We start from the raw sequence: 14427 nt of genomic DNA, 5'->3' as shown, positions 1-14427 counted from the left end.
TCATATGTTATTAAACATATATATTAAGCATAATACCAAAGCCAAACAATGCAATGAAACTTACTGCCACATGCAACTGTCACTTATTAGTATTGTTTGGCCACAACCGTCACTTAGTATTGTTTGGCCATACAACCCAAATGACACAAAGCATTGTACATCCAAACCATACGATTAAAACCGAAGACAATAGTTAATTATGATTATTTGCTTTAATTACTTATTTTATTAATAATACAACACCTTAACCTAAGTAAATTAATTGAATAACATGAAATTAGTCTACCATTCTCTAAATAATTCAACAATATATATATATATATAATTCTTTTTTCTTCTCATTTTCTAGGTGTCTCAAAACAAATTTTCCATTAAAACCAAGTTGCCTTCAATTTTTTGTTTTTATTCACTTAACTACCTAAAATACTGTATTAAAGTATTAAATGAATTATAAAAGCTAAATAAACCTAATTCGGTCGAGACGTCACTGTCGTAACTTCCTTTCAAGAATAACAAGGCGATAATAATACTTAGCAAACTTAATTCATTAAATATAAAAATTTATATAATATAAACATTATTCTTACTACCATAATAGAAGGTCTTATCTTTATGTCAATCGGTGTCGAGTTGGATCAATCGGTATTGGGTTGGATCAATCGGTGTCAGGTTAAGTTTAGATAGAGTCAAATCAAATTCAGATTACATCAAGTTTGGATCCTGAATTTTTCGAGTTAAACTAGGTTGGTAACAATTCGAAACGAATGATTTTTTCAAATCGGGTTGTTTTTGACACCTCACTTGTTTGACAAGTAAAACATAGCCTTGATAAAAGTGCTCCTATTGACAAATGTTTCCAAAAAAAATCTGGTGTATAATAGTTAATTGTATGACAGGAAAAAAAAAAAAAAAAGAATTATGGGTAATTTTTGATAGTAAGAGTAATTTTGTGAGAATAAAGGTGACTGAGTAATATGGGTAATTTTTGATAGTTTAAGGGTAATTTTGTGAGAATAAAAGTAACTAGATAATATCTTACAAAAAAAAAAAAAAAAACTAACTAGATAATAAAGATAACTTTTGTAATAATATGGGTAAGTTTTGGTGTGCAACAATCGGATATACATTAGATTTATTGTACATCTGCAAAAACTTCTGTGTACTATTTTATATGACAGGTTCTCTATTTGGTTAAAATACCCCATAAGTAGATAATTAGGGATATTAGAGATGAGGGATAAGTATCCCATAGCCCCAACCTATCTTCTACCGACCTTCGACCTACGGCTCGCTTTACAAAAAACATAGTATGATTACTGCTTCTACTTATTAGCAACGTATCCTTTTTAAATGTTGTAAATTGATTGCAATACTGCTTACTTGGCCGATGATTCTCTTTATAACCTCTCTACTTTATTCTTATCTTATTTTATTTTTACAATGGGCAAAAAAAGTGGCTACCTTCCAACTGACTTTTAGCCCTCTTAACATACTAACACATGAATTATATTGGGGAATAAGGGTAAAACTTTCATTATTTGCTGTGTAATACAAATATGGGAATTCACAAATTCCATCATAGAGGCTAGTCATAAAACGCTAAATCCAGGTTTCTCATTGTGAGAAACATAAAATGTTTCTCACAGGGGATTTTTGTACCACCATGACTAAAGTGGTACAATTTTATCATCCATTCCTTGTACCACCCTGAACAATTTCGCATCATCGTGACTAAAGTGGTTCATTTTATTTACCAAATTGCCACTGTGAGAACATAAAATGTTTCTCACAGTGAGTAACTGGGGCATCCTCGTCATAAAATGCTGAGTTGTTCCTTTATGCTTCTTGGACCTACAAAAACAATACCTAGAATATAGTTTACCTTTATTTCTTGTTCTTTTCCCTTAACATGTGCGACCATCTATGCTTCCTTGTCATGGCAAAGAACTTGAGGGTAGAGGGTGTGGGAATGAACTGCACCTGTTGGGGTTCAAAAATCATGGGGTCTTCTTCATTGGATCCAATTAAACTGATTCAATACCAACAAGGTCAGTGATAGGATGGTCTCTTGCTGATGGACCTTCACTCTTGTTTTTTATGCTTGAACCTTCATCGATGTTACCAGTTAGACTTGTAGACATAACTCATCTAACTTCTCAACAGCAGTAGTGTGGGGCCGGTTTCTCAGAACCCAACGACATAGTTGACCACTTATGAACCAAGAGAGGGCGTGACCTTTTTCTTTTTGAACTTTTTGTTGCTTCTTCCACCCAGATTCATCTTCCTAGTAGGCATTCACAAGGCTTTTGGATCTTTAGAGTCCGTATCCATGTAAATTTCATAATTCCTACCCTGAGTAGACTCTTAATTCATGTGTACAGTCATCAAGAACCAGCAGATTGCACTACTAGAAAAAGGCCGGATTCCGACGGACTAAAATTCCCTCGTAAAATTTGAATTTTCCGACGGAAATTGGATTTGTCGGAAAATTCCGCCGAAAAATGTTAGTTCCGACGGAAAATCCCTCGGAAATATTACGACGGATTTATTTTCCCTCGAAATTTACTGCTTCCGACGGAAATTTCCCTCGGAAAATTGCTTCTGACGGAAATTTCCGTCGAAAGAGGTCACTTCCAAGGGAAAATAATCCGTCGGAACATATTAATTTCCTACGGATTTTAAATCCGTAGGAAAATTTCGAGGGATTTTAGTTCCGTCGGAAAGTTTCAACGGAAATTTCCGACGGAATTTTAAGCTTCTCCGACGGATTTAATAATTAAAAAAAAAAGAAAAATACAAACACCCGAAAATCCTAACTCCCCCTTCCCCTTTCATTTCTCTTTTCTCTCTCCTCTTTCCGCCTCTTTGGCTCTTTCCTCTTCCCTTCCTATCTGATTTCCTCTCATCCTTCATTCTATCTTCTTCTCTTTCTTCGCTGCTCTTTTCTCTTTCTCACTCTCGCACCGTCAACAACAACTACAAACCGCTATAATCGACAACAACACCGACAATGAAAAGGTTATTGATGGTTAAAACGAAGGTTTTCAAGTCAAATTCGACCATAAAAACTTTAGATCTACAGTTTTCATGGTAGAATTTGGCCTCTAAACCCATTTTCGAGGTGTTTTGTGGTCGAATTAAGGTACGTATCTTTTTTTTTTTTAATTAATTTGTTGTATTTTCGGTTTTTTGTTGTTGTTTTTTTCGGTTTTTTTTTTCCATTGATTTGTTGTTAGATATTTGATGTTTTTTGGGTTGTTTTTTTCGAAATTGTTGTTAGGTTTTGGGTTGTTGGTGTTTGTGGAGGTGGCGGTGGGGTGGGTACGGTGTTCGTGGAGGGAGGAGTGTGGGTACGGTGTTCGTGGGCCTGCCGATGTGGAATTTGGTGGGTGGGTGGTCGTGGAGGCGGGTGAATTAGGTGTTCGTGGCGGTGGGGGTTCCGTTGGTGTTTATGGTGGTTGGGGGAATCTGGGTTGTGGGGGGTACGGTGTTCTTGAGGGTGTTTGTGGTGGTGGTGGGTTGTTCTTTGCTTTTAATTTTTTTTAAGGAATTCCCCACCTTTTTGTAAGTGGGTTAGGAGGATTTGGGCTAGCTGTGGGGAGAATTTGGGTCTGGGTTTAGTGGTGGTAGGTACGTAGCGCTAGGTGGTTTGGGCTTAGGGTTAGAGTTAGAGGGTGGTGGAGTGGTGGTGAGCAGAGCTATTTTTTTTTATTTTTTTAATTGACTTTTCCGACGGAATTTTCCGTCGGAAATACTATTTCCGACGGTAAATTCCGTCGGAATATAACTCATACCGACGGAAGATTCCGTCGGAACATTGTGGCGGACTTTCCAAATAAGTCAAACTTGACTCCGACAGAACAAAATCCTTCGGAAATTCCGTTGGAACGGACCTTTTCGACGGAATTTCCTAGGAAATATCGCGAAATTCCTACAACATGTACTGTGACGGTGCCTTCCGACGGAATTCCGTCGGAAATGGGCATTTTTGACGGAATTTCAGGGTTTTTCGACGGATTTTTTCCGTCGTTGATTGGTTGTTTGCTAGTATTGTTGGTTGAAGAAACACAAAGTCCTCCCTTGCTTGAGATTCGAATAAGACAATGAGGAAATATTAGTGGATTGGTTTCTTTTCCTTCCATTGGAAAAGCAATGGATTTTTCTAGGTTTCATTACCTTTTCTTGTCTTGAATCCTGATTGTTCAGGGAATAGGCTGAATAATCTTCATCATTTTCTAAAGGAGCAAAAACATTGTGGGTATGGACTGAAATCTCTACCTCCATCTCGCTAGCATGACTTGTAAGGGTAAGCTAGTAATACCACTCTGGTCATCGCTACAAGAAACTAGGTCTTGCGCTAGGTTAACACATGACTCACTGATCTTTCCTTTTTTATTGTAGGTACAGTGAGTCATGATGACACTTTCATCAGCACCCCTCTTACCTACGAGCTTGCTTGCCTCACAACCTAAACCTTTCACTTTTTCTGCTTCACAGATGATGTCCTGATTTTTAGGCTCTAATAACCTAGCTGCCTTGTAAAGGTCCTTATAAGCCTCTACCAATTGATTAAGCTAGCTTGATCTCTGCTAAAGCCCTTATGTAAAGAGCATTAATGTCACTACAAAAAATAGCCATTTAGCAACAGATCAAATCCGTTGTTGGGTTATACTTTTTGTCGTTAAATATAGGTAGTGATAAATTTTGAAACGGAATTACTCCGTTGGCAAAACTATTGTCGCTAAATGAGACTAGCAATGATGTATTTGTTTTCCGTTGCTGAAACTAGCAACGATTTTTTATTTCGGTCGCTGGTTTTAGCAACGGATTTTTTTTTTGTTGCTAATATATGTTTTTTTTCTGTCGCTGGTATTAGCAACGGATTTTATTTTCCATAGCTGGTATTAGTAACGGATATTATTTTCTGTAGCTGAATGTAGCAAAGGATATATTATTTCCGTCGTTTACTTTAGAAACAGATTGTGCTTTCCGTTGCAGAGTTGAGAAATGGAAATTTGTTGAGCTTTTTTTTGAATTATAGTAGCATTATCTATTTTTTAACCACAAAAATGATAAATTGTTGGTGAATATATATAGAAAAGCAAACCACAATTTAGTTCCAAAGAAATTTGTATGTATCTTTCGAAATATAGGACACAACATTAACAATCTATTCTCAAATTTTCATACAAAGTTATGCAAATTTTCAAAACTTTATACAATATAAAATTAATACAAATTATGTTTACACTTATTTTACAAATTAAAAATATTGTTCTTCCTTCTAATTTTTTCATCTCTTGACACTAGTAGAAAAAGGAAAATGTGCACCGGTTCAAAACCGACTTTTCGCACCGGTTTTGAACCGGTTTAGATTTGAGGGATGCTAAAATGTGAGATTATTCGCACCGGTTCAGAATCGATGCGGAAAAATAGTTATTAGCACCGGTTAACCGGTGCGAATAATGCCTACAATTTTTTTGAAAAAAGTTATTCGCACCGGTTAACCGGTGCGAATAATGCCCAAAAAATTTAAAAAACAAAAATTATTTTTTTGCATTTTTTTCACCTATATGACAACACACAGTTGTATATAATCATAGTATACCTAAAACACATATCTTTTTATTAATAACTTGTAGTTTTACACTTTTCATCCAAAAAAATGAAAAATTACAAATTTAGAATGACCAAAATAGCAGAACAGCAGTAGCCCAGTAGCAGAGTAGCAGTAGCTGTAGAGCAGAACAAATACCCATACAAAGAAAACAATGAACTAATTAGTTGATTAATCTAAACCAAACAAAATCAAGAAAATCTTTGAAGTATCTCGAAGATTATTATAGAAATCCCCACACTTTATTCCAACACTAACAAGTCAGTACTTTCCTTGACGAAACTAGATTCTTGCTGATATGAAATCCACACAAATTTTCACAATTACTAAGCTTAAAATCCCAAAGACAATAATCAGTATAATCTGAAATGAAACAATGACAATAAGGATCAAGAATTAATTAGTTGAGCCAAAAACCCCACAACTAGACATGCTTGTGCTGTTTATTTATTTATTTTTTAAAATCAATCCACCTCTAAAGTATCAAACAAACTAAAACAACACATAAAAGTATGCCTAAATGATAAGGATAAAGGTATAGACAATTGTACCAAAGTTTCAACCATTTCATTCTAAGATACATATGACAAGTCTGTGAAGACTAAAATAGAAAGTGATTAATTACCCATTGCCCCTATTAATCATTCACATTCCAATGGGACAATTTAGGAAGTAATTAATTACCCATTGCCCCTTCTAATCATTCAAATTCTAATCGTATAAATAGCATAAACAATAATCAGATTCACAATAAAACCAACTCTATATAATTCAAGAAACTAAACAAGAAGACTAAATAGGAACTAAAGCAAAGGAAACAAAGAACAACTCTAAAAATTCATCCTAATACACAGAACCTCAATAAACACACCAAGAACAAAGAGCAATCAATCAAAAATCTCAGAACCTCAAGTTCGCATCGGTTCGGTTTTAAGAGGTCACGTGCCTCGCACGTGATCGGGTCAACGTCGGAAAATAGGGTCAAATCCTCTTTTCCGGCTAAAGGTGTGTCATTGCAAAAAAAAAAAATGATTAAGGTATGCCATTGCAAAAAAAAAAAAAAAAAAAAAAAAAATTATAAGGTGATTGCTTGCAAAAAATGTCTCATAAAAGGTGAATTTTTTGCCAAATTTCCAATTATTTTGTTAGAAATAAGTCAAAATAAATAGAACAAAATTTGCTCTTAATATACTATATACAAAGTAATACTCCGTACTACTTAGGAGTTTAAGATAGAATTTGTAGTATTATTAACTAACTTTGTTTGTGTCTGATTTGCATGTGGGACAAAATTTCGACGGGTTAGACATGGTAACAAGGCTCAATTATAGGCAGCTCCTACAGTCAAGAGAGGGCCATGGACAAACTCCAATTCATTATGCAGCAGGCGTTGACAATAGAGTATTGGAGGCTTTTTTAATTACTCAAGAATCTCATTATGCAGTGTACATTAAAGACAACCAGGGGCGGACGGCAGCTCATATAGCAGCGCAACAGAACAATGTTGATGGTTTGAAGCTTCTAATGAACCACTTTCCAGCCATTTGCGAAATAACAGATGATCAAGGCCGGAACATTGTCCACTATTCGGCCACTTTAGGCCATTTGGAAGCACTCGACTATTTTCTGAGTGAGATTCATTTTTCTGACCTTGTCAATAAAAAAGACAATGGGAAGGATACGCCTCTTCACCTGCTCGTCAAATCACTCGAGATGCTTCCTATTCCTATTAGGTCTTTAGAACGCTTAAGGAGCCTGATTCCTAAGCTATCTAAACTGCAAGTGATGAGTTATAATGATGTACATAAAACACCAGGTGATATAGCCAGTTCAATCAAATTCTCCAAATTAGAGGCTGAACGCAAGGTACTATACGTGTCTCCCCTTATACTACCTACTTGATCTAATTACTCTATGGAACTTCAAAAACTGCATACCAGTATTATTAGTGTTAAGCAACGCAAATAACCGGTCAAAGTTACCAAGTAGTGTTAATCGATAATAATCCCTTTTTGGTCGGTTAAAACTAGTATAAATTGAAAAAATCAGATAAAAAGAACATGACATCATTCTGCTTTTTATGGATTACATAGTAATGCAAAACTTAAGCGGATGGTTGAGGCCCAGGAATATGTTTTATAGTAATGAGAAAAAATATTATATCGCAGGATGCCCTGAGAGAAATCAGAATAATGGCCCCAAAAGGTGGGCGTGTAAAGCAATGGATACCACCTCTACAGGAGTACAAGGAAGATATCGAGGCTCAGCCAGAGGGCTATGACGAGTATGATTTGGGTACAGCAGCAGGAAGTCATTTGGTGGTTGCCGCTCTTATAGCAACAGTATCATTTACAGCAGGTCTCAGCGCGGTACCTGGTGGATTTTTTCCAGAGCCTAAAAAAGGGGAAGGAGGCACTGCCATCTTAAGCCACAGCATAGCATTTCAAGCGTTCCTCTACACGGACTGTTTCGCTTTAGTCTCTTCTCTTTCGGCCATTTTTTGGAACTTTTGGTTTGTTTTGACTGGGCAAAAAAACAGACACTTCCTTACTTTGGCCTTCAGAGCTACTCCCATTTCTATTTACATGCTGATGGCTGCATTTTTAACCGGCACATATTCTTTTTTCCAGCCTTCCCAAAAAACTGCTGTTGTTTTCGCGTTCTTGCCAGTGATTACCTTTAATATCAGCACGTTGATCAATTCCTGGAAAGCAATTCCTAGAAATCAACCAAGATGGCAGAATAACAAATTAAAATGGCGAGTTTTGCATGGACATGTATGTGTTATTCCACTTTCTTTCCTGTTTATTATATATTCACTATTTCATTCAGACTGATAACAATGTTTTTTTCACTTTATTCAGGTCACTTCCGCCACAACAATAATAGCTGCATCGTCTACACTTATGAAATGGTTTAAGTGGCAAGTCATGATTTTATTCATTATTATTGCTGTGGAATTTGCAATCATTTACTTTACAAACAAAACTTGAGTGATGCAATTCCAAGGCATCAATATTATCATTTTACTATTTTTATTTATTTTTGTTGAGTCATCTATTAATCACGAGGTTGAGTGGCGTCAATTCAAAAATTACGCGTGATTAATCGAATCATGATTGTAATAGAATTAGTAGATTGATAAGATATTATTTTCTAATATTATTAGAAGATATATTTTGTTATTTAGTATTTATATATTATATATTTTATTTAATCTTTTAGTTATCCTAACAGCATGAGATGTTTTCCTATAAATAATCTTTATTTTCATTAATGAAGGTCGAGAAATTTTGAGTTATATTTGATCAATTTGTATGAATTGTTTTAGCAAGAGAATTAGGTTAAAATCCCGTGCAATGCACGATTGTTATATATTTTTGACAATAATATTACAAAATACTACATAAAGTATATAAAAGATATTTAGAAATATTTCATTTGGGTATATATGGAATATGATTGTTAAACTGGAAAGAAAATATCATAAGGTATAAATAGTTTACTTATAGATTTTTGCAAAAAAAAAAAAAAAAAAAAAAAAGAAAAGAAAAGAGAGAAGCGAAAAAGGGCGGGAAAAATTTTTCATAAGGTAATGACAAGTGTCATGGAAGGATTCACTTTTAGTATAGGTTAATAGAATGCATATGATATTTGCTGAGACAGTTGCCAATTTAATCATTATTTAGTCTTGGTTAGATTAACTAACTTTATCTCTCCGAATTTCTTGAAATTCACTATTTCATTCAGATCGATCCCAATGATCTTTTCACTTTTTTTTTAAGTTACTTGCAACTATGAATGGAAACAGATCGGATTCGGGTCAGATGGAGCTTCATCCGTATCCACCCGCTCAACCTTATCCACCCGCAAAACCTATCACCCGCATCTGATCCATCCATCATCCGCGGGTGAAATGGATGGATCAAATGCTTAGTGGGTGATGAGTATAATTACTTATTTAATGAATGCATAAAAATTATTGTCGTTAATATTTCGTGTTATCCTTGTAAAAATAATAACAACATCAAATTTAATAATTTTTAGAAATAATTTATTTTAGAAACATTATTAAGTAGTACAATACTATAAATATAAGGTCACAAAAAATTTTGGAAAAAAATTCATTTAGTACTACAATAGTATATAAGGAGTATAATTTAATAAGTACATTACATCTAAATAATTTTTTTTAGAAATAATTTAATTAGTACAATAGATATAAGGTCAAAAAAAAAAATTGAAGAAAATATGATATATATCGGGTGGATGACGGATCGGGTGATAAACGGACGATGGATCGAGTGACGGATGAAGCGGAGCCCACCCGAAGCCATCCGATCCGTCACCCGCTTCATTAGTAACTCGCTCTTCATCCATTTAACACGAATTTTCGTCCATTTATTTATATCGGGCTTCACGGATGTCCATTTATAATTGTCCTACTAGCAGCCCAACAGATTGAATAAATTTATCATCTACAATTCTCTCATGGTTATTCTATTCATTCGTAAGTTTACTCTTTGTACTTGGTGTTGGTAAAATTACCTGCTAATTCCAATAAATAAAATAGGATGAAAAGAAAAAAAAAATACTTAGGAGAGGAATTGGGTTTTTAAAAGGAACGGATTTTTAAAAAAAAGTCCTCAAGAATAGCCTACCTTTCTATATAAATATACTAAATTGGGAGGTGTGCACACTTAAGATCTAGAGAGGAATTGGGATTTTAATAGGAACGAATTTTATCACTTGAAATTTTATTTGAATTATTGAGTTATTGGAATTATTTGAAAATTGGTTTGGAGTTATGAGTTTGGAAGTATTGAAATAAATGTGGAGTTTCCATGACATGTTTTAAAAGCATGTTTGCTAATAAATTAAGTTTAGTTATCTTGCACTTGAATGTACTTGACATATTTTGCTAATTTGTATTTCCTATTTGTTTTTGTTCGCCCCTGTTTACCTTATTGGTAAGCATTGATGGACATTTCAGGTGGAGTCTTAATTAAGCATATGAGAGTCCCGAGATTTGCTTCACCTAGACTAGGGAATGTTGGTTTTTGTTTTTTATTATGAGTACGCATGACAATGGTTATTATTATTAACTATTAATAATAGAAAGCTGAGTTTTTCCGCTACAAGTTTGTTATTGAGTTAAGTATTTTTAAATAGCCTTGCGGTAATACGCCTAAGTCTATCTCTACGGTATAATTATACGTATTATATTAATAATTTTGTAAAGGGAGATTTTGGGGTGTTACAGACCATTCAAGACGGCTGCATAAAAAGTCTTGTTAGTTCCAGGCTTCAATTCCAGCTTCAAATGCAACTACCATAAATAAAATGTTAAATAGTTCTGCCTTTAATTTGGAGGTAAACTCTTCCCATGCAGTACCAGCAAGTCTCACGAATTGAAGAGGTACTCTCTGTTTAGTTTAAGTCAAGCAAAAATTAGTTCACAGACATACAAAATATATATCATCAGTTTTTTGGGTAATTCAGGGTGCTCGACAGAATCGGCTATTTTGCTCTCCAACACGATTTGTTTCTGCAATGACTCAACTTCCCGAGATTCAATTACTTTCACCCTCAATACAGTTTTGCAGCGACGAACAAAGTTGTTGGCACACCATGGTAATCAGATATGTGATCATTCCTAGGTTTTGTGAATGAGAATATTTTTTTTTTATACGGTAATATACAGGGTGCCCCACTGCCCCTCCTATCACAATTTGTGAGTGAGGATGCGATGCGAGACTATAAGAGTCTCTAGAGGTGATTGCTTTTTTCATGAAGTTGTAGAAGATGAGAGTGTGGTGATGAAATTTATTGGAATGGGGCTCAACCTGGGGGCTTCACTATGAGGTCTGCTATCAACATCTAGCGGAATACGATATATCCTAGTGCTCAGTGGCGGACCCACATGTAGTCATTGTGGGTCCGGTGACACACTATTATTTTTGAAAAAAAAAATTAAACAATTAGTCACGCCTCTTTCTCCTCCCAAAGACCCAGAAAGCCCTAATTCCCGAAAAAACAACAAAACACGCTTCCCCTCTCTCTCTCTCCTCCATTGAAGCATCAAGCATACTCGCAATTCGCAAAGACTCCATTGAAGAGGCTTTTGAGCTTTTTCTCCTCCACCGAAGCAATCTCAAAGGTTAGATATTCTTTTTCTGTAATTATTGACCTAATTTAATTAATTAATTGTCAGATTTTGTCATTATATACTCAATTTAGGGTTCTTCGAATTTTGATAATTGCGGGTTGATAATTGATTCAATCATTCGAATTTTGATAATTGTGGGTTGATAAATGAGTCAATCGTTCGAATTTTGATAATTGAGTCAATCGAATTTCACTGATTGTGGGTTGATAATTGCAGGGTTTGGCAGTTGGCACTCGAAATTCTCCATTGAAGGCTTGAAGCAGGCAATTGGCTTCGTACTTTCAGAGGCTCTGAGTCTGAGCTTTCGCTCCTCCATTGAAGCAGCCTACTGCCTACAGGTTAGATCTTGAATTCTTGACAATCTAGTGTAGACGTGTAGTAGTGTACAACTATTGTGTATTTGTGTAATTTGTTTTTGTTAATCGTGTATTTAATTGTAGTGCTATTGTGTATTTGTGTAAATGTGTAATTCAGTATATACCTATTTTAGGGAATTAGGGTGGTTTCGGTGGTGGTGCAGCCAGCAAGGGTATTGCAGATTTTTGTTGTGGTGCTATATCGTTTAATATTAGTAATCGTTTATGATAAAAATTGTGGTGTATTTAGCCTAAAATTGGGATCATTGTATATTTAGAGTATAAGATTTGGGACATAATTGGCTTTTTATTATTTACACAAGACAAGAAACTTGGAGATAATAATTCAACTTCCATTATAATTCTTCCTGTTTTGGAATAATCTGTTTGTGATTTCTCAGAGTAATCCAATGTCAGACACACAATTTGGTGCCGCAATGTCAATTTTACTTGGTTTGGCACCACCACATATGCTTTTAACTGCTAGTTCATCCAAGGTTTGCAGAACCAATCGCTTTTGATTTAGGTATGTCTTTTTTATTGTCTTAGTAAACTGAACTAGTGCAAATAGGTAGTGATTATGCGGGCTGGGTGTCGTGTAGTGGCTCAAAACAAGATGGAAAGATTGTGTGGACTGCTTTATGATGCATGTCAGATATGCAGCAGAGCAAGGTTTAGGCTCCTTGTGGCTCGTATATTGAGTTTGAAAAGAATACGGTTGGAAGGAGATGCAATTTCTGTGTTTTTTAGGTTAATTCTAGCACTAGAACTGCTGTTAGAAGTTCTGTGAACTACATCGTGCAGGGAGGGGGAGGGGGTGGTTGTCGGGGCTGAGCTGGGCCCTGGCGAAATTGGGCGAAATTGGTTGTGGGATTAGTTATCAAAGAGGCCAACTTTACCTATATTTTGCTCCAAGTGACAAACCCTTTACACTCCTTGTTGATTTAGGCATGTTTTATAACCTGTTGAAGTTGATTTGTTGGTAGAAAAAAAGTAATTACAGAGTTATTATTTTTTGAACATTCACTTGAAAATTTCATTGTTGATGTTCGAAATGATGAGAGATTTTGGAATTTGAAAAGTCTAAGTGAACTTTATACGAAACTTGATGAGACGGGAAAGTTTGAAACTCATGATAAAGTCTACTTACTTTTGAAGTTAGTGTTGATTCTTCCCGTTGCAACGACAAGTGTAGAAAGAGTATTTTCTGGAACGACGCAAGTAAAAGATAAATTGCGTAATAGCATGGGAGATCAAATGTTGAATGATTGTTTGATTACTTATCTAGAAAAAGATTTGTTTTACAATGTTAGCATGGATGATATTGTACATCGTTATCAAAACATGAAAACTCGTCGAGAGCAATTGTAATAAAATTAGTACTTTTTTAGTTGTAGTATGAATTTGCATTACTTTATGAAATGAACTTTTTTTTGTATTTTTTTTGTTCATTATTCAATCTTTGACTATTTTTTGATATTTTATGCGGTCGGTGGACGATGATGAGACAACCTATTATTTAAATCCTGGATCCGCCACTACTAGTGCTGATCAGAAAAGACTTTGGAAAACTATTTGGCGTGTGAATGTTCCTCAACGTATTCGTATGTTCATGTGGCTGGCAGTGCAAGATAGGCTCATGACAAACAGGAATCGATTTATTCGCAAGCTTGTTAGTGATCCTAGATGCCAAGTGTGTGGTGCAAACAAGGAATCTTCAAGCCACATGTAATACCCCGTATTTTTAAGTTGTATTTTTTAATTAATTAATTATTATTTTTTAAAAAGGGTATTTTAGTAAATTTTTAGTAAATCTATTAACTAATACTAAGACAAAACATGGTGACATTATCTTTCTCTAAATTTGTACACATGTCGCTTCCTCATAAAAAAAATTCCCTCCTAAATTCTTTAATAACATCATCTCTACTTTTTTTATTTTTTTTTATAGCTGAACTACTCTATTTATATTAATTTGAAAACTATTTATGAATTTTGACTAAAAAATCAAATAGATGCTTCTATAAACTACTATACAAACTGTTAATTGCTGGAAGCTAAAAGAATAAATTTGATGACATTGGTGCTAATTATATTTTTTTTGAAGCATTGGTGCTAATTATATAATATGTATTTTTTTCTTTAAAATTTCATTAATATGAATTCCTTAAATATTTTCTTTTTGAGTATTTCAATTATTAATTGTAAATAATGTGGTTCATATATATCCTTAAATGTAAATTATTTTTATATCTAATTATAATCTTTACATACAATATAATGCA

The 14427-nt window shown here is 34.5% G+C and overlaps 1 protein-coding gene across 1 annotated transcript; it reads left to right on the top strand.

Annotated features, from left to right (window-relative positions):
• The first annotated feature begins 7783 nt into the window (after positions 1 to 7783).
• LOC110710202 lies at positions 7784 to 12932 on the top strand. The gene is made up of 5 exons (XM_021888474.1): positions 7784 to 8394; positions 8482 to 8540; positions 12013 to 12124; positions 12544 to 12639; positions 12798 to 12932. Exons 1-5 carry the CDS (start codon positions 7810 to 7812, stop codon positions 12930 to 12932), a joined length of 987 nt encoding a protein of 328 aa, XP_021744166.1. The 5' UTR covers positions 7784 to 7809.
• The last annotated feature ends 1495 nt before the right edge of the window (positions 12933 to 14427 follow it).

Source organism: Chenopodium quinoa, unplaced genomic scaffold (genome assembly GCF_001683475.1).
Source record: "Chenopodium quinoa cultivar QQ74 unplaced genomic scaffold, ASM168347v1, whole genome shotgun sequence".
Taxonomy (NCBI): domain Eukaryota; kingdom Viridiplantae; phylum Streptophyta; class Magnoliopsida; order Caryophyllales; family Amaranthaceae; genus Chenopodium; species Chenopodium quinoa.
The sequence above is the reverse complement of the archived record's forward strand: the minus strand, read 5'-3'. Positions and strand labels throughout refer to the sequence as shown.